We start from the raw sequence: 21,173 nt of genomic DNA on the forward strand, positions 1-21,173 counted from the left end.
AATGGCAAGTAATTGGACTTAACTTCTTCATGCCAGGAGAAGTTCTCATGGTTTTCACCACATGAACTTCAGCCATCTCTTTTTGAGGCTGAAGAATCCGAAACTATTTGATTTCTTCTGTAGAAGCCATTCCATTTATTTGATATCCCGTGTCCACCTTTTGTTCTACTTGTGAGAAAGATGTGACTCTTTCTGCTGGTGCTGGATTAAAAAAAAGCCACAACTGATTAATCTTAGAGAAGTTCACAACATGTTGGCATTTGCATGTACGTTTAAGAGAAGTGTGACACTATTTTTTGTCTTTTTTTTTTCCCCTCCAGAAGTGTTAAATACAGCCTACTGCAGCACTTGGGTTTTAACTTGAGATTTTAATAGTTCATGATGTACTTGCTGGCCCTGCTGCGAACAGATTTCACACAAAAGCAGATTTGTAAAGTATTTTATCTTGCTTTTTATACCTGGAAGATCAAAAGGTGTCCGCTTGCCTGTTAGACGAGGCCCTGATCAGAGGGTCAGAGGGTGCGATTGTATCTAATACAATGTGAAAGGCTGGACCGTGCCGTGTGGTGGGTATCGCTAAATCAAATAGCTTTAATTAAATCCTAGTTGTCTCTCTCGAGCAGTGTGCGTTACACACCTGCGTGTCGCTGCAGTGGGGGTGCGGGGGGGTGTCACCCCACTTTCCCACGTGAGTTGTCTCGGGGGGGGTGGTGGTGGTGGGGGGTGTGTTTGTTATCCCCGCTCGGTGCAGAGCCGAGGGCTATGAGACGAGTACACCGCGTCGCCACCCGTGTCCGAGGCAGACGTGGAGATTTCGAAAGGAGGAGATTTAAGCGCTGCCCACGGACACGGCGGGGAGCAGCGGAGGTTGCCGTGGCAGCCCCCGGAGCCGACGCCGCCTCCTCCGGCCCCGCCATTACGGCCGGTGCGCACCTGCCGCCGGCAGGAGGCGCTGCGGCGCCGGCCGTTGGCGGCGGCCGTTGGGGGCGGGCGAGGACGCCATTGCGTTGCTATGAGCTGTTCTCCCCCCGCGGCGGCAGCGGCCCGGGCGCCGCCGCTCCTCCTGTCGGCCGGCCGCTGCCTGCCTGCTGCGCGGGCCGGGCTGTCCGGCGGCCTGGTGGCACTAGCGGGGCGGGGAGGATGAGCACGGCGGGAGCGGGCGGCAGCAGCAGCGCAGACAGCAGCAGCGCAAGCAGCGGCAGCGGCCGCGGGGCCGGGGCCGGTCACTGAAGCCGAGGAGCACCGCGGCGGAGGCAGGGCATGGCGCTGCCGGGAGAGCGCGGCGCGGAGCCCCAGCCCGGCGCCTCCCGCCCCGCCGACGATGAGGAGGACGGTGGCGGCGGGGCCGGCGGGCAGCCGGAGGCGCTGTCGCTGGAGGAGATCCTGAGGCTCTACAACCAGCCCATCAACGAGGAGCAGGCGTGGGCCGTCTGCTACCAGTGCTGCGGCTCGCTGCGGGCCCGCGCCCGCCGCGGCGAGACCCCCGCCGCCAGGCTGGGGGCGGCCGCCCACCTCCGCGTCTGGCGGGACGGCGCCGTCACCCTGGAGCAGGGCGAGACACAGCGGCCGCCACCGCCCGCCTCAGGTAAGGCCGGGCCCCGCCGCCGACATCCCCCTTCAGCCCCCCGGGTACGACCCGGTCCGGGCGGCAGCGGGGTGCCGGGTGCGGGCGGTCGCCCTTCTCCCTCAGCCTTTGTCCGTGGCGGCCGGGAGGAGCCGGTCTCCTTCCCGCCGGCGGGTCGCGGTGGGCGAGCGCTGGGCTCCTCAGCCCCGGGGGTGTGTGTGCGGGGAGGGGGCGGGTGGGTGTCCCTGTACCATCTCGGTTCCCTGCGTGGAAAGGCAGAAACCGTCGCCTGGAACGTAATGGCCTGGCCGAGGTGGGGGGGGGGGGGGAGGTGAATGCGGGTTTAGTGTTTTATAATTGGCGTCGTCTTTCGGTGCGTAATACTGTGTCATCCGCACCTATAGCCCCCGCTGTCGGAGCTCCTTTGGCCATGTTTGCTCGCCCTGCAGCGCCTTTCGGGAAATAGTTTGGCATCAAAAGGCACCTACTAGAAGTAGATCGGTTTTAGAGGTGTGCTGACATTAAGTAGATAATAAAGCCCTGTGCGCCTACCAGGGGCTTAGCACCTACCATCTGTTTCTTTAAAATACCCAGGAAAACATACTTTGCACTGGAAATGAAAAGAAGGGCGCGTGTCTGTTTCTCAGCATCTCAAAGCTTCTCATTACGAATGTGGAAAAGAATATTTTTTTTTGGTCACAAGTAAAGCTTGATTTCTGAAAAGAAACTAAAGCTGGGCAGCGGGAGGGATGCGGTAAGACACCACACAGGTGATGGTATTCTCCAGTATTAACCTAGTCCACATTCAACATCACTGAATTTTCCAGGAAGACTGAGGTTTCGGGATTTTAAAGTTATGTGAAGCAGAAGGCAATGGTAAATTCATAAAATGGGATTAATGGAGCCCTCAACATTTAAAACATGGATATTATGCGTGGTGTTACAATTTAATGAAGCCATTTAATACAGTGCCTGTCTGAAAAGTCTTTTGGCAGAGATTTGCAGTAATCCAGTTTGGAGCTAGTGGTACATGCAAATGTCAAAATAGACTCAGTGGAAGAAGGGACGTAATTTTGTTCCACAATTTAAATGAGTCTAGTAATGACTTCCATTTAAATATGATCTGATGTGCTTTTAAAATAATTTTTAAAAATGGGTTATTGTAATGTTAATAAAATGCCAGACCAACACCCACAAGTTCCAGGAAAATACATTCCTGACCAAGGCATCTGCATGTCACAAGAGCATTGAAGGGTTCTGTATCACATACTGTGTGCGGCTTTTACTTACAGTGTTTTGAGATGGTATCAGACTTCTTCCTTTCTCTTTCCTACTGTAGGAAATATATTTATTTACTATGTATTTCTTTCTTCTGTTGCTTTTTCCTCGCTGTTTGTGGACTTATTCTATTTTGTCTTACAGTACATTTTTAATGGCCCGTACAAAGGTCTTGGATATATCTGGATATAAAGTTCACGCCCCTCACTGACATTCAGCATATTTAGTTTATGCTAAAGCTGCTTGCCACATCTGCATTAGTCTTTTAAAATATTCTAGTTAATGTGTGCTAGCCTGTGTATGTTGATACCACATTTAAATCTTTGGATAGACAAGACCTTTTTTTTTTTTTTTTTAACTTTCAGCCCTGACTATTTTTCTGTTACCTCTTTTTTTTTTTAACTTTATTATTGTACATATTATGTTGTATATCAGTTAACACTCCATACATACATCTTAGAGCGCATATGTGTGCATGAGGGGGGAGATAACCCAGGGAGAGTATCCCCCTGCAGTCTTTATAATAGAAAAGGGGAGGAGGGGAGATTTCTGACAGATGTCCATTCCTAGACCATACTCAGTGATCCCACTTCTGCATCAGCCACAGGCTGGTAGGTGCCTGGATTAGAAAGGAGCCAGTATTCCTTCTGGGATCCTTTCCCTGCCCCTGGTCTTCCTCATCTCCCTAAGTTTGAATAGACTTCTGCAACATAGGCCATTGCTCAGCAGTCGAGGTTTTCCCGAGGATTTTGTGTGTTCATGGGAGTAGCTGTCAACAACATGAAAGAAAGGCGGTCCTAGTCAGTTGGCTTTTAGTTGTCTTTGGTTTGTGGAACCTAGAGCAGGTTTTCACTGGAAATTGTCATACATGTGATACAGTGAATGTTGGTAATGCACTGTGCTGAATATTGAAGAGTTGACAGCAGGCTTGCTTCTCTTTGGTGTCTTTTGAACTGCCCCAGTTCTTTTCCTTATTGCTCGCTGCAGTGTCCTTAGGTGATGATTAATGAGCTTTCTGAGACGGTTTCAGCTTGAGCCTCTTGAACGGGTATTTATTCTTAGGCTCCTGTATTCTGCTTAGTAGCAATGAGAGCTTAAGGAGAACGATTGCCCTGGCGCAATGGCCTGGGGAGCAATACATCCTCCTGTAGGCCCTGAAGCTGTCTGACCGCATTAATTTTACTCTTGAGATACAAATTAAAATTTTCTTAAAAAGAAGTACTGAATATGTAGAAACCGACGGTACTTTTCCAAAGCCGTTTCTTGTGAAGCAGTCTTCCAGTTAACATGCAATATTTGAAATTCCAAGTACAAATACCTAGAAGTTGAATAAAATGTCACTGAGATAGGAAACAAAGATGAGATTCACTGATACCGGGGTGGAAAAACAACCTTGGACTTGAATCCCCATCCTTAACCAAAATCAGAGGCAGATTCTCAGATCTTTCCAGTTTTATCTATGTGGTCTATTAATATTTGGTTATTTTGTTAAAAAAAAATAAGGTTTTGGTTAAATAGAAGTAAAAATATTAAGAATGAAAAAGTCTGTTCATTTTCACATGAACATTGATACTACCTGCATCCCTGGCAAGAGGAGGATCAGGAAGGATTCCTGCTAATTGTTTTCCTGCCTTTGTATTTTGTACAACTTGGATTTAAATGTCTGCGTCAGGAGGTTTGTTAGAGCAGTAGGGGCTCTGTGGGTTAACGCTTCGAGCTGTAAAGCGATTTTGTTAGAGCAATATATAAAAAATGTATGGCTGTAGGTTGGTACATAGATTTGAATAATTCACAGGAACAAATATTGGTTGTTAGTTTCTATTTTTGTAAACAACGGAATCCTGTGTGGGCAGATAAAGGAGTCCCCAAAGAATGATGTCTTTGGGTAGCCAACATTCGGGCTTTGTTCAGGGTTGCGAAGAATGATGTGATCAGTCATGCCTGTCAGCGGAGCTCGGGCTAAGTCTGGAGCAAACGCAGCCGTGTCACAGAGTTTGCTTTGGAGACGCTCATGGAGCGATGTTTTTATGGTGTGTTGTAAACCTTATCATTTTGCCGGAACTGAAGTGAGTAAGAAATAAACATGAATATGCAAAAAATGAAGAGCTAACTGTGGTCATCTTAGTATGAATCATTATAACTGTCTGACATCTAAATACCACAGAAATGTGGGTTGCTTAGAAATACCCACAATGAAATTGGAGATACAGTGTAGAATCTATTTTTCCTAATGGGTGTTTTAGCCATCTCTTTGTTACTTGCAATTTATATGAAATGAGGCAACAGTGGCATCTAGTAAAGTGCCAGATGCGATAAAAAATAACTTCTGAACAAGCTAAAACGTTTGGTGTAAACATGTGGTTTGACTCCTCCAAGCTCTCTTCTTGCAGAACGGCACTTGTAAGCGTTGTTATAAACTGGACGCAATAATGAAGTGATAGACACAGGAGTAGAAAACCCGCGCAAGAGCTGGTAATCAACCTCATGCCCAGTACTTAGCAGCAGCAGAATGCCATAGGTAGGGCACAGGAGGCTGTTTCGTCGGGGTTGCGTGGTTGCTCCAATCTGGATAAGGGGCTCTTGCTTCTTGGCATGCCGGCTGCACCACCTCCTTCCCATGGGACAGTTTTGGGAATGATCAGGCTTGGAAAAACTGAGAGTTTTCCTCATGTGTTTTGTTAGTGCCTGATTTAGCAAAGGCAGCCGCTGATTTTGGGCATTGCACTGAGCTCCTGGAGAGAAACAGCCTTGATGATCTCGGAGAGGGGTAAGGGCAGGTAGTTGGAAAACAAAACTGTGCTGATTTCCAGCCGTCAACTGGCACGCTCCTTGGCCTTCCTTCTCCCTCTGAGGGTAGTGTCGGTGGCCCTTCTTTTGCCTTGTCCTCCAGCCCTAGAGGAAAAAGCTCAGAGGGAAATTACTGCTGGTTTTGTCAGAAGCAAGTACTATGCAGATTTTTCTCTTGGAAATCTGCCAGGTGTTCAGCAGGAAGGCATAATGCATGGAGGATTCTGGCTTTGAATCAAAAAGATCACAGAAAAGTTGACTGCCTGGTGGCTTTCACGGGACTCGGAGGGCTGAGGGTGAGACACGCTGGAAAGGAATAGCTTACGTGGTCTTGGCAGTTTTAATGACTTTCATGCCCTTCTTACAGCCTTGTGTGCCCAGGTATTGGAAGGTGGCGTGGAGAAATGTAGGACAAATAAATGCAAATTTAGCTTGTGTGCATCGAGACATTCTCACCTGTCAGTCTCTTGTAGAGCGCTGAGGGAAAATATGCAGGATTTTTAGAGGAAAATGAATGTACTGACGCTTTACTTCTAATTTTGTTGACCCTTTTGAAGGATAATGGATGGGGAGTAGCCTTGCTAGCTGCTTAAATTTCAAAACAGATGTTGCTATGAATAGTGCTAAAATAAATACTACCTCTAGATTTAAGACTTAATTATGCTCTGAATTCAGATTTTGTTCAAGGGTATCCAGAAGCATCTGTATTTAAAAATAGTAAGGTTTGATGAAGCCTCACCTTCTCCTGCAAGAATTTTGAGATAGATATCTATATATATAGAGAGAGAGAGGTACGTTGATGTTGGAAGTCATGATAGGAAGAAAATGGCACTAGACAGGAGAGAGGAGCCTCGGTGAGTTGATGTTTTATCTCTGCTTGCTTGCTCTGCTGATCTGTGGAGGGGAGAAAGATTAGGCCTTATTCATGCTAGGCTTTCTGCCATCAGTGTGGTTCCCAGTATGTAAGGGTGAACTGGAAGGCTTCCAGTCATGGCTTATGCTGATGCATCTTGTGCACTGGGGGTTACGTGGGCTCTCTGTGAACGTAGGAGGATGGCTCGGAACCCTATTGTAGACAGCTCTGGTGAGGGAGGACAAAATAAGCAAAGAAAAAGAAAAAGATCCCAATATAAGAAAATAAGGTCTTTGGCTTAAAAAATAGCATATTTCCAATGCCTGCACAGAAGAAGTGGAAGGAAGCTGCCAACAGTGAAACTTTGGTTACTTAAATTTGTATGCAGAAGTGTTGAAAATGGTAAGTAGGCAGTGAAGGCGTAAGGAATAATTTGGTGTTGTCTGGAATCTGCACTGGTTCCTAAGGAAAACTTAAGAGCAAAGAACTTTTAGTAATTGTGGGCTCATGATGTTCATAATGACTTAAGGATAACACGTTTGTAATTTAATGGAGGTTTTCTGGACTAGTGTAGTAAAAATGTTGCTGTAGAAGGTGGAATTGTAGTTGTCTCTGTTAACAGTGATTGAAGAGTAGCGTGAAAAATGAGATATCTATCATGATGTTACAGAGAATTAATATGATGTCTTTAAGGGGCGACACTGGGGAAAGAACAAAGATGCTTTTTTTTTTTTTTTTAAAAAAAAAAGTAATGAGTAATGGAGTCCAACTTGAGGGGCTGGATGAAGGTGATAGTTTACCCCACAGTACCCAGTGAGAGGTGATGGGTAGGGCTGGGGTAGCACGAGAAGGGCTTTGCAAATGCAGCTGGTAGCTGTGTATGATGTGGCAGAGAGCAAGAGCATGCCTTTAACAGGATGATGCAGAGAGCAAGATGTGATCGGAGCAAGAGGCAGTGAAAATGACCCACAGGACAGCAGTGTTGTGAATGAGTCTGACCCGAGCATGACTGCATTTGCTGAGCGTGGAGTAGGTGTGTTGCAGGTGACAAGAGGATTAAAGGTACATCCTGGATCCATGTTGGCAATGAATGTATCTTGACAAAAGTGGGGAAGCTTTTTGACAAGTGGAGAGTGTTCACTCTTTGTTTCTGAATTGATTTACGACATTACAGCATTGGAACCAGCAAGGAGACAAAACAAATATTGTTCCGTTCCTGATAAAACCTTAAGCTAGCTTGCATGACACATGCAACTATTGAGTGTGTTATTGAATTTTATTACTGTGCACTTTAATGGGAACAAAAGATGAGTCAGTTTGTACAGTGTAAATACAAGACTGCAAAGACATAGCTGAGGTAGAGAAGAATTAAGAGAACTACTTTTTCGTCTACCTGAAAGAGTTTATTAACAGATGGCAAAAGTTCTTAACAGATCCAGTAGCGTTGTGTTATGAATTTAGAAAAGCTGTAACCGGCTTGAAACTCTGGATCCATCAAACATGATGGTAGAAACTACCGGTGACTTCAGTGGAGTCAGAATTCTGCCACAAGCACGTGTACTTGTTGAATGAGCAAGCAAGTGGATAGCTCCAGGAAAAATTAGAATATGATTAGAGTAACAGAACTTTAAAAATAAATAAATAAAAATGAGATGTGTGAACTCTTGAGTGCATATTAACACTTTTTTGGGAAGGACTGTTATCTGGACAGGCCAGGGGAAAGGAAGTGTAGTATCTGGAGAAGAGACTGGCAGCTACAAATAGACCTCAGCAGCACTCGGAGATGTGTATCTACCGCAGTATTTATCTTAGATTAAGAAAAATTGATGTGATCCCTAGGTAAACTTACAGGTTTGCTATAGAAGGTGAACAGTGGAACATGGAAACAGTTGCATAATGACCACAGCTGGTTTCCTTGTGCAGAGTAGAAATGGGACAAGGCAGAGTGACCATTTAATTATGTCTTAGAGGGTAGCAATAAGGTAGTATGGATTTGTTAATTTGGAATTAAAGAATATTATTTAAAAATAATATTTATTACAAAATTTAACTGGATGTTAACACTGAAGACCTCTTAGTCATTACCTTTGCTTTGTGCAATGTACAGACGATTGCTTATGACTGTACAAAATGAGGAGTGACTTCAGTGAAGTGTTAAATAGAGGAAGATGAAGGCATAAAAAAAGATTGACACAGGAAAGGAAAGTCCTGGCTGCCTTCAGTTTAGCAACTTCTCTAAAATCTTTCCTTGTATTTTCTTACTAATTTCCTCTTTCCTTTTTCCTCTCCCAAGTTGAAAAATGAAGCATAGTGTTTCTAAGTCATCAGCTGCAGGCTGATACAGGAATCATGAGTCAGATCCAAAAAGCCACAAGCTTTAAAAACTCACCCCATTTCATGTTGCCTTCTAATTCCACAGTTTAAAGGGAGGATATGTTGATCCTCAAAAGCCTAAGCATTTTACTTAAACACACGTGTCTCTCTGCTCACTGCTCTGAGGGGGCCTCCAATTACCTCTTCTAATTCAGTCAGCTTCCTTCCCCTTCCTTATGTTCTCTCTCGTCTTGGCCTTCTTTCCTGCAACCTTATGTCTCTTACTCCTAAGCTATACTTTACCTATATTTCTCTTTGTTGTTTTCACTTTTTTTTCCTGTTTCTTTTTATCATGCAAGATTTCTGTGTCCTCCTCTGTTTATCTTGTAACATCCATCCTCTGCCAGAAGCCTGGCCCACTCCTGCTACATCAATATTTTCCCCTCCCTTCACTTAGTTATGAATCCTGTTCTTTGCATATTCATCTCTCTTCCTTATATTGCTTGGTTGCCTTTGCTTTCTTCATTCTCTCCCTATCCTTTTATTGGTACTAATCTTGACTCTTGTATTGACAATTTTATCAGACTTGGAAACTAATGCTCCAGTTCCTGCAGTCAGATTATTAAGTGAGTCTGAACTTGTTTCCTTTCTTTTTCTTTTTTTTTTTTTTTTTTAAAAGGAGTTCCTCTTTCTCTTAAGGGCAGGGAAAAGCCTGTTATTGTAGCTACAATGCCTCTTGAAGACGTAAAAGCTAGAAAGCAAATACATATTCAAGTTATCGTTAATTTGTGGGCCTGACTAAAGACTGTTGAATTTGTGGATCTTGAGTTAGTGACTCCCACGTTCTCCCTTGCTCCCTTTCCTTCAGTTAGCTCCTGTGTTCCTCCTTCTGCCACCTCTGTACTCCAGTATGTATGTAGGCACCTGGAGTTCTGCTATTGTGGAAATAGCAGCTTGATTGCACCCAAAACCTGCAGAAATGGGCTGTGGCATTGGAGCGCAATATTAATCTTTAATACAAAATGAGTTTCGGGTTTGTTGCCAATACGTACATCAGCTATGCTGTTGCCTGAAAATCAGTGCTAATAATTTCGGTTCTACAGGAAGCTGTCTTGAAGCAAATGCTTTTGGATCTATGGAGAGGAATCTGAGATATCAGAGGAAGGCCAGGAAGATGCTCTGAGGCTCTAGGCTGCAGGGCTCTTGGAGCAGCTGGTTATAGCTGAAGCAGCGGCCGTGTGATTGTGCTGCCATATCACTAACATCAACTCTCTAGCTTAATTTTGCTTCAGATTGCCAAGTGCAAATGGTTTTGCATGTCCTGCATGCTTTCTTACAAATACCCTGTGCCAGTCCATTTTAACATAATGAATTTTTTGCTTTTAAAACTTTGTCTTAAATGTGTGCTTCTTACTATTGGCAGCAGTACATGATGTGCTTGCTCTTTGTTTTTAAGGCTATGAAGACCCTTTCTAACCATGACCTGTTAATCCTTGGAAGGCAGGGAAATTGTGCTTCAGTGAAGCACAGGCTATAGATAAATTGAGTATAATCTTTTTTTAACTGCATTCTGAGAGATTTTGTGAAAATAATTATTTTTCCCATTTTAAGCAGCAGCCTGAAGCTCCTGCCTTGAGGGATGAGTCAGTGTGCCCTAATGCTTGACGGAAGTTTGGCATGACTCCTTTTCTGAGAGTCTGAAATAAGAATAATTTTCAAATAGAAATTTTGAGGAATGAAAAATGAATGTGAAGATTTGGATTTCTTTTCCTTTTTTTTGGTGGCAAATATGTCTCTTTGAAGACTGTTGTCAGAGGTATAGGAAACCTCCAATTTCAGTCTCTTTCCTTCTTGCAAAAACTGTACATTTTTTGCATTTCAACAATCTTAGAGTGAAAAATCATATAATCTTCCAAACTGTAGCTTGTTTATAAATTGAAGTTAACTTGACAGCTATTTACTAGTAATGAATGTATTAGTCACTAGTTGAAAACTGTCATGGAAAAATACTGTTGGATTTTTTTTTCTTGTCAGCAAGAGTAGCATTTTCAGCTACACAGATTAGTATCTGGTTGAATGGTTGTGAAGTCTGGATCTATGTTAAGAAGCAGCAGCTTAAATAATTTTGTAAGTCTTTGCCTATTTACCAGATAAGCACTTAATACTGCTTGCAGACAGAGGGTATTCAACGACTTCTTACAGGGAACACAGCCTAAGTGTGACCCTCAGGCTACATTTAAGAGTTTCAGCTTTTTCAGTCATATCAGCTGAAGAGAGAAGCAATTTCTACTCCCAGACAGTATAAGTAAATTGGCTTGCATGGGCCATACAAAAGCAAATTCATTTCAGCCTTGATAGGTGCAAGTAAGTGCGTGCTTCTTGGGTCAATACTGTTAATGCTGGTCTCTTCAGAAATGTGGGAAATTCCCAAAGGAGTGGGCCCATAAGTCACTGCAAACAGCTCAGGAAAATTGGTTAAGTGTATAGCTGGTCTCAAGGTACAGCGGGATATTGGAATAGTATGGTTAATAATTAGCATAATGCAGAATATAATATTAAAATGTTGTAAGTCGGTCAGTAATTTGCAGGTGTCTAGAATGCTCTCTGCAGTGCATTTGAGCTGGTGTGAGACTGAAACTGCTTGTTATTAGAATCATAGGGTGGTTTGAGTTGGAAGGAACCTTCAAAGCTCATCTAGTACCAACCCCCCTGCCTTGGGCAGGGACACCTCCCACTAGACCAGGCTGCTCAAAGCCCCATCCAGCCTGGCCTTGAAGACGTCCACGGATGGTGCATTTCTGGGCAACCTATTCCAGTGCCTCACTGCCCTCGGAGTAAACACTGGAACATTATGTCCCCTTTCCTCTCCAGCACATGGAATCATGACAGTGCTTTTGCTTTTTGAAGTGCTGGTATAAAAGTTGCCCCTCTCTTGTGTTGTTGTCCACTTCACAAATAATGGAAATAAATAATCCAGTTTAAGATATTCCCTAGATATTTTTTTTATAATAAAAATAAAAATGAATTATGATTTGCTCTGAAAGCAGTAGTAAATTTTGATAGTACCATATATTAAACAAGGAAGGTTTCCAAAGTTTAAACGCTTTTCCTTGAAGAACAGCTTTCATGGAAGTTCATCAAAGAAGATCTACCAAAGGGGCTGTGAGATAAACTTCTTGCTATTTCTTTCAGAAATACAATTTTTGCCTTACTTATTTTGGTCCGGGCCGATTTATTTGTTTTGTGCTTCAGGACTTGGTTAGGACTTCTATTAAAAGGATCTTTGTAGCATCTCAGCATTGCAAGTGGGTACTTCTTGTCTCTGCTACTAAGAGGATCTAGTAGATAGTTTGACTCCTATTCCATTAGACCATAGGATATGCAGATCAAGATATTTTAAATTATCGGGGATTGCAAATGTTGGTGGCCTTGGGTATGCCACTGCATCGTTATAGTAGTAATTAAAAAAAAAAGTAGTACTTTTTTCCAAAAAAGCAGTAGAGTTTTTTTCCCCACCTTGACTACATTTCTGTGAATTAGTCTTGTATCATCTTCTATAATGGAGGTATATGGTTTTGGTCATCTGTCATTTGAGTTTCACAGAAGTAGCCCTTAATATTCAGAAGTCTGCTAATAATCGTCGGATTATTTCAAAAAAGTTCTCCGTAAATTTTTCCCATTTATAATTTATGACAATCACGTGAATGTTACCATTTTAAACACAAAAATGTCTCTTACATGGATCTTGAAGCAAATCCACCAGAATCACCAGTATCGTGGTACATGATAAAAGCTGCCTTTTTAAGTCACTCTTCTGTTCTTCATTTTGAAGTCAGACAGCAGTGCTAGGTGTTCTGCTTGTGTTGGCAACAGTTCACAGTGAAGGTAAACAACTTTCACTCTGTTAGGTAGATGTTCCCTATTCATTCAAGATGGGTTCAACCTTTAGTTTCAAAGGGAAGGTGACCAGTTCAATATGAAAAATTAATCTTTTTCTATGCGGGTGACTCTTCCATAGGGCTGACAGTTTTGCGTGCCGTTCAGATTTCACGTATGAAGTCAGCATGAGTGCTCCTCTGTGCAAATATTATGCTAACCAGTTGGTTGAGCTTCCTTGGGCTTGCCGGGCAATCTGATAAAACAGTCCTTCCAGTTATGGCTACCAATTGCAGGCTCATCCTAACTGTTGCAGTAAATCTGTCGGCCAGACAGGGTGGTGTTCAGCAACCATCACCTGTAATGTGTGCTCTTGGTGTACACGCAGTCAAGCGAACGTGCGCCGTTTGAGTTTTTGAGTACGTGGGGCCTCAGAATCGTGTCACACGTTTCCTAGGGTGAGTGCCACCAGGCCCAAAGTCACAAATTTTAAAGTAGCAGTGCGGGTGCAATGCAGCCAAAAAGCAAAGACAAAAAGAGTAAAACTCAATATCTGTGTATTTTGAAATTAAAGTTTTGGGTGGCTCCACTTTGCAATGGACATATTTCTGTGGAATACTTCACTTCTTTGAATATCGTTTCTCCAAGAGAAAATCATCTTGTCAGAATTACTTCACCCTACTTTGATATGAATTATTAATACGAAATTATAAAATTGCTGCAGTTAGTGTAATAATACCTTTCCAATATGCTGTGGAATTTCAGGCTTACTTTTTTGTAAGCTGTCAAGCCACTTACACTTCTATACCAAAGTGTTTTGTCTTTGAGAAAATCGATACTTCAATTTGATGAAACAATTCAGAAACCTAATTTTTCTGTATTACATAAATTCCAAAGTGATGTTTCTGAACTGGGAGGAAATGCAAAAATTGACAAGAGGGACTTATAAAAATACTACAATAATGTTTCAACTTTAATTTGCTTGAACTTTGTGGTGTTGTTGAACTCTTTGATATCCCAGAAGTATCAGATGAAACAGTGGCTTTTCCCTGGTTTATGAATTAATGTTGTTTTTTCTCTTGAAATAATTATTTGCTGCTGCTTAATTTAAGCCAACATGTTTTCATGTTCCCTCCACGGCCAAGCGTCAGTCATACAATTTAAATAATGAAGTTAGGCATTAAAGACACATCTTTTTAAAAGGGAGTATTGTGAAGGATCCAAATAAAGAGGGCAGGGCCGCCGCCTTCTTGTTAATTCTGTGATGCATATATAATAGAAATATTATTGAAATGTATGATTAAAGTAAGGCAAAGAATATTTGGCAATTACTCAAAAAGAAAGTTACTCAAGTTTTTAGGTTTTTATTTGTCCATTGTCTTTTACTTAATCTGAAAACTTTTTTTTTTTTTCAATTACAGATAAATCGGGCCGTTTACACTGCACAGAAATGGAGGTAAGAGAAGTACTTTGTGTTCTCTGCTAGTGCTGATTTAGCTCAGCTCTTTTTCATTAACTTATAGTGGAAATGGGGTACATTTATAGTGTGGAGTTATTGTGAAGTTGTACTGTGAAATGCGTATTGCATTTAGGACTTTCATTAACAGCTGCATAAACGTGTCTTAACATCGGATATTTAGTCTCACATTCAGAAATAGAAGAAAGAAAGGTTAGAGATATGTTATGCAGCCAATGTAATCTCACTTGATATGAATTTCTTTAAAATATATATTTTTAGCAGAATATTTTAGTTTAGATAATTTCTGCTGGATAAACTCTCTGAATTCTTTAGGTTGTCGAATAAATTCTTTGTGTTTATAGAATGGCTTGGTGATTTTTGACAATCCAAGAATTTGGATGGAAGCAGAGAAGACAAGTGATCTCAGGGTTGCTTGTCCATTGAAAGACATCCTGATTTCAGATACTTTAAATATTTTCTTTAATTTATCACTTTGGCAATATTTTGGGGCCCAAGAAATATTGTTGTACGTCTTGCTGGTGTAGCAACAGAAACACAAATCCAGTTAGATCAGCTTGATTAAATCTGATCTTGACCATTACTTGACTCTGTATCTTTGATACTAAGCTGTGACTAGTGTTGTAAGAATGTGTTCAAACTATCATTTCGCCAGATTCATAGATTTAATCCAAGACTGAAAGGAAAACTAAGTAGAATGTCTTGTTGAACAAGATGGTGGACTCATAGTATAATTTTTATTATTATACAGAGTAAATAATATAGTCTACTCCTTAAATAAACTTTTCCAGCAATAAATATAATTTCTGTGCCCTTTGCAGGGCAGTCTTTTCTCACTGCCTTTGAACTTTCTTTGAAATGTAAAACTGAGTTTTTACTTCAACTGTTCCATCAGTACCTCAGGCTGAGCCTGGAGATGGGGCAAGTGCATGCATCTTAATTGGCGGGTTGTCTGTTTCCTTATCAATAATATATATGAAGGTGACAAACTGCTGTTGCTGAATGGTTTATACATATAAGCTGCTCATGAAAATGGCTGGTTTAAAGACAAAATGAAAAGCCAGCTAATTCAGCTACAAATGGTAAAATGCTAGGGCCATCTATATTTTTTTCAAGATTAATAACAATAAAAAAAGGAAATGTTCTTTCTGCAGGATACAGTGTAAGGAATAAATCTTAACTGATGTAAGCACAGAGACTGGAAGTAGGAACTTCTTGGTTTTTTATGTGTTCAGTTTAAGCAAATGCATCCTGGTTTTGTTTCAGCATTTGTAAAATCTTAGTTTGTAAATCTAGTATCTTAAACAATCTGTTGTGTCATTTGCTTTGCATATTAAATATTGTTTATAATTTTGCCCTGCATTTTTTAACGGAAGGTAATGAAAGGCCCTAACACTAAAAATACAGATGACAATAAACCTCTGTTAAAATATTTTTAACAAAACACAAAATATTTAATTTTGGGAAAGTAAAAAAAGTGTTTTTGTTTCAAATGAAAATGTCTCATGAGAGTCAGTTGGATATGTTATACTTCATCTTCCATGGGAAAAGAGTTTTTTAATTTTGATCTTTTTAAAATATTTTTTCTTGATAGTTGGAAAGAAAAGCTGATTAGAATTTCCCATGAGACAGTGGCTTCATTTTAAATTGTCTCTAATAAGCAGCACCGTGACCATCAGCGTATTGACTCTTCTGTTTGTCATTTTGAAGGAGGCTGTGAAGGAGTTGGTGGCTTTTTCCTCCTCTAAAATTCCTTTGGGGCTTTAGACTTGGAGTTGATGATGATTGTGTTTTTCACAACTAGGAATTCAGCAGAGCCAGCCCATCTCACTTTTTTGATTCCTGTGGAAGAGCGTGGCCTGATCGAATGTATTAGAATATGTGGGAGACTTCTTAAAATCGTAACTAATGACAATAATAACATTTTTGCAGAACACGTAAACTATCCTGAATTGATACACCATTTATTTCAAGCTAGCAATATGAGTGGTGTGTGCAAGTTTAGAGTCCAAATGCCATAGCCGTAATGGGAAGATGGGAATAAAGAATAAGGTGACATAATTTAATCTGCATCTGCCTGTGACTCTGTTACGTACATAATGACAGTGCTCCTTAGTTGTCTCAACTGAGGGGGTGGAGATCATATAAAATATGCCGGCCTCATTTGTAAACATTTAGTACTCATATAGAAAATATTCTGTGAATGCTAAGTGATTCATAGCACATAGGGAGGGTTTAATTGTTGCGTGTTTGAAAAGACCCACCTAACTGAGCACAGGCCTGTTGTGTATGATTAATGTAGTTAACCAGTATGTATGCTAATATAAAGATATATGCGACCTCTTAAATGTAATGTTTAAGTCAGAAATTAATTGAATAGTGTGTCCCAAACAATGGTGAATAAATTGTTCAACACCATTCAGCTCATGTCAAATCACAAAAGGAATCAATTGTAGAACTGTTTTAGGGAGACTGTGTGCTCTGTATGCAAATTCTATTCATGAGCTATCAATTACAGGTATCTCTAATTACTCAAAATAGTAACATACAGTGAAAATTATAGTACTTTTCTATGGAGCTAAAATTGCTCTTTTTTTACCTTTTCATTGGGAACTTGAAATATTGACTATATTTCAGATAATAACTTAGGGAAATAAATGCATAGGTTATAAGGATACTGTGTTTGCTTTGGTACAAACAGGAATATACTTGGTAGTTCATTGTATTGATGCAGAGAAAATCAACCACCTGTCTCATGCTGATGAAGAGACCATGTATTTAATAGCACAGAATGTTAGGATTTCAAAAGAGGTGTCATAATTTTGTATTAAAAATAATGACATACCTACATTAAAATGTTACCTACTCAAAGTTCAGGCAATGCAAAATGGGTGTATTTAGCATATACTAATATCGGGGATTCATTTTTTTTTTTATTCTTGTTGAGTATAAACAAAAGTAACATTCTGATTAAGGGGTAATTGCTGCAGTGAATAATCCTTGTAATGCACAGTGATAATCACATAGTTCTACTTCCCGAGCATTAACCTTACAGTGACAAAGGAGCAAAATTATCACTCCAAGGAAGACAGATAAAAATGTTTTTGAGAATCATTTCTTCTAGGAAAATATGTCTGAGTTTGTCTTCCATCAAAATAAGTTTTGATTATGCATTGAAAAAATAAAATTCTGTATGACTGCTTGGTTACAAATCTGGTAATTCCATGAAAATTTTTGATTCCTTCTGCTATTAAGAGGAGAATTAGCAGGGACTTAGGATTGCCTTTTAGAAACCAAAGTAGAATCATGCATCTTTTCTTGCGAGCATTAACTCGTGCTTGAGCGTTATGTGCCAGTTCTGATAAGTGAAGCGCTCATCCCTTGCTGATGGAATTATCTCACAGAGAAGCTGCACGTCCAACCTTTGAGGGACCTGTTATTTTAGATACCTGAAAGCCCATTATGCTTCTTCATTGATGTGGTGGTTCTGTGGCAGAAAGTCTGACCTTCTGTTTTTCCTGAATTACTTCATAGTCACAAAGAAACAGCTTAACAGACACTTGATTAAGTAGTAAACACACACAAAAAAGTAGAATTTAGGTTTTGATCTTTTGTGTTTTCTAATGAGCTGCTTTTTCAAGAGGAGCTTTGTTTTTTGTAATTTGCATAAGCTTTTACAGCACATCAGGAGGAGGTTGATCTTGGAGGAAAATGTATTTCTGTTGTTTACTTGCTATAAGCTTGGCACATCGCCCTTTTCATTCAGCAATTTCATTAGGAATACACAGTGAATATTGGGCTGGAGAACTAATAATGTATTTGACTAAGCTGATTTACTGATAGTGAAATCCTGCCATCTGTCCAGAGTCTCCGAGAGAAATCAACTGTTCCTTGTAAAGGCTTTGTAATTTTGCAGTGTGGTATGTTGTGCCTGTAATAATCTACGTGCCCTAATGTCACACAGGATTTATGACAAAATCTTCATTCCAGTGATGCCACCAGTAAACCTTTCAATCAGCTGGGGAAGAGTCCAGAGGCAGACTTCAGCCTTGGTCTTCTGACAGTTTCAGATAATGGCTGGTAGAAAAGTAGGTCTTGCAGTAACTTTGGTCCCTTCGGGGAACATTTTGCCCGTGAAAAGCACAAAGTGCTTGAGAGCATTAAGTTAGGTGATATTGGTGGTTTTTTGATGTTGTGTTGTTTTGGGTTTTTTTAAATCTCAAAGCACAAACGTTCCCCATATAGTTACCCTGTGGTAACTACAGAATTACCCAGCTTTTTCACGAGATTAAACGTGAAGGTTTGCAAATATAGATTATATGACTCTGAAAGCGATCTCAGAACGTGGGGAGAATAAGGTAGTTTGTACAGGTCTTTAGTTTTTGCAGAACCCTTTCTATATGAATTCTACTATATTGTGCTAGATAAGATACCTATCATATCAATTGCGTGCTATCATGTCTATGGTAGCTATCATACGTACCGATTGATCTGATAGCTATTGTATCAATCAGCTCTAAGGTGCTATTTTTTTAGTCAACCAGTGTCAGCTGACATGTTTGTCTGTTCAGACCAAGAGAGTAATCTCATCGCTCATTCAAACTACAGGGAAAAGTTAAGATTTAGATGTTGTTTGCGTGCCTACAATTAAATGGCCCTTTGTATTGTCCTTCTTTGTTGTATATAATAAAAGACAAGTTTGGAGTATTGATATGAAATGAGAAGGCAATGTTTCATACTTTTTTTTTTTGCTTGTTATCAGAAATGAATTTTAAGCTACAAAAATTATAACTACATTTCTGGTCTTCTAAATCCCTCAAACTTCTGAGGCTTCTGAGATCATATGATATTGTTTTTCTATGAAGTCTGCTAGTTAAGAATTTTCTGTTAGAGATGCTGTGGTTTCCTGCCTTTTTATTAAGTACCAAATAGTTAATAGTAAAAACATAATCCAAACAAGGGGGTACGCTTTCTGGGGATGAATAAATAGTTCTTAGAGTGATTGCATGGAGGGAGCTCTTTGTTATTTCTTGGTGGATTTAGCCTAGGGCAATTCTGAAATGGAGGTAAAATACATCTCCAGAGTTCACTAAGTTCAATTTCAGTGGTAAGTTCGACCTGTTAGTCTTGGCTTTTTGATCTATGGGGGACAAAAGCCAACACAACCCTTCCATTCTTGAATATCTCTATTCACTCAGAAGTCCAACATCCACAAGGTAAAAATTATGCAGAAGATTTACAGGTGACGAGAATAAAGTACATAAAATGTAGATCAATTGACAGATGAAAAGCAGACAAACAAGCTGGACCTCAGATTTCCTGTTGTTTGCAGCCATTCTTTCCCTGTACCACTTCAATACACGTTGCACTTAGACTTGCAGTGGTGGAGTTGGAGTACTGAATAGGTTCAGTGGGAGGTTTGATTTTTGGGAAGCCAAGGGAAATTGGGCTCCAGCACATAATTTTTTAGGAGATCAAGGAGCACTTCAGTGAGCTGGTGAAGTATCTGCATATAATATTGCATTCATTTTGTACTGCATTTTTCCTTCCAGATGTTCCATTTTTGATATCATACTTATCTCGCTGCAGGACATGAGTAACTTCCTCTGACTGAAGTGGATATTAGTGGTGCCCTGTGAAGAACAAACATCGACTTTTATTTTTTTACTTCTTTTTTTTTGGTAAAATGTTATGGTCCTACTAGATTATTAAATCAATTTAAGAAAGAAAATTGCTCAAATAGACCTTTTTGTGCATGTGTGTTCCTAGCTGATCTCTAATTTTATTGCTGGGTTTAGTAGCTCTCTGACTCTAACATAAAGGCCCTTGAATATCTAAGCAGCAGTTACTTCAACTATAACACGCATTACTGGATTAGGCTAATTTTCACATAGCTAAGATAACCTAATTGCTTGTTTATCAGTTTTGAATTCGGTAAGCGGTAAAAGAAAATAGGAACTCAAGGGAGCTAAACACTTAATTTCACTTCAGCAGTTCAGTTACCAGGTACCAGTTTCCAGCTTAAAATTTAAAAACAAATGTTGTTTTAAATTTAACCGTTAAGAAAATGAGGCAAGGATGGAAAGATGAAACTAATAATAAGTTTATTTTCAAAATGTGAAGAGATTTAAAGTGAGAGATATAGTTATGTATGAATGAGGTGAATTCAGAGTGCTCCCACGTACTTAGTTTAGGAACGCCTGCGTGCTTCTTTTCAGTGATAACTTTATATTGACACTGAGTCATTCTAACATTCCTGCTTTGAACGTGCTTAGAAATATTGCTCCAGTTCATCTAAACCATTCTTGTCTTTAACATTTAAATTCTTGTTAGCCACACTACACTTTACATGTGTGGAACTCCTAGCAGTTTATACTTGTGAAAATAACACTATGAAAGGCTTTTTTTATGCAGCTTTAGCTAACGTAATGCAGGTGAACATGTGGAATTTTTATATAAATAGACAGCGTGGTTGATCACTGTTTAGTCTTTAATTTCTCTTGACTTCTTCTGCTGTCTTATCTCTCCTGGGAGTGAGAAGAGCTGCTGGGCTCTGGTTGTGAACATGCAGAAGCTTCAGTTACTGCAAGAGAAAGGAGGAGAAACATGGTGTCCTCTCACGGGATTTCCAAAGGTTACTCAGGGAAAATACTAAGAGTAAAGCTTAATTGGAATTTTAGTCAGATGCACATTTTCAGTAGGTTAATAATAGGGCAGGTCATGGTGGTCAGTTCAGAAATTCCCAGTAACACTGTCTTTGAGCATTCAAAAATCATAAGGTTTATTCTAGCATACAGTGAGATTATCAGAGAACAAGCTGTTGAAAAGAATATGGTTTTTTTAGGATAGTTTCTAGGTTTTGATTAATACATACTCAAGTAAGTTTATTTTTTTTTCTTTGCTGTTCTATGACTAAATGTTTTTCTTCACGTGAACGCTAACGTGTAGCTTTTTATCTAAATCACTTGACCTGAGAAGTTGAGGCGTTAAACTAAGCAAGATTTGCAGTCGTGCCATGAGAGTGT

General features: G+C 40.4%; 1 protein-coding gene across 2 annotated transcripts in view; it reads left to right on the forward strand.

The window, feature by feature from the left end:
* Positions 1-1,134: 1,134 nt before the first annotated feature.
* Positions 1,135-21,173, forward strand: part of SPIRE1 (spire type actin nucleation factor 1) — a 131,229-nt gene continuing 111,190 nt past the window's right edge. For both annotated transcript variants that reach the window (XM_074576589.1, XM_074576590.1), the window contains exons 1-2: positions 1,135-1,585; positions 14,093-14,127. In XM_074576589.1, coding sequence (XP_074432690.1) covers positions 1,261-1,585; positions 14,093-14,127 — 360 coding nt within the window. In that variant the 5' untranslated portion in view covers positions 1,135-1,260. The remainder of the gene's footprint in view (positions 1,586-14,092; positions 14,128-21,173) is intronic.

Source organism: Larus michahellis, chromosome 2 (genome assembly GCF_964199755.1).
Source record: "Larus michahellis chromosome 2, bLarMic1.1, whole genome shotgun sequence".
Lineage (NCBI taxonomy): Eukaryota > Metazoa > Chordata > Aves > Charadriiformes > Laridae > Larus > Larus michahellis.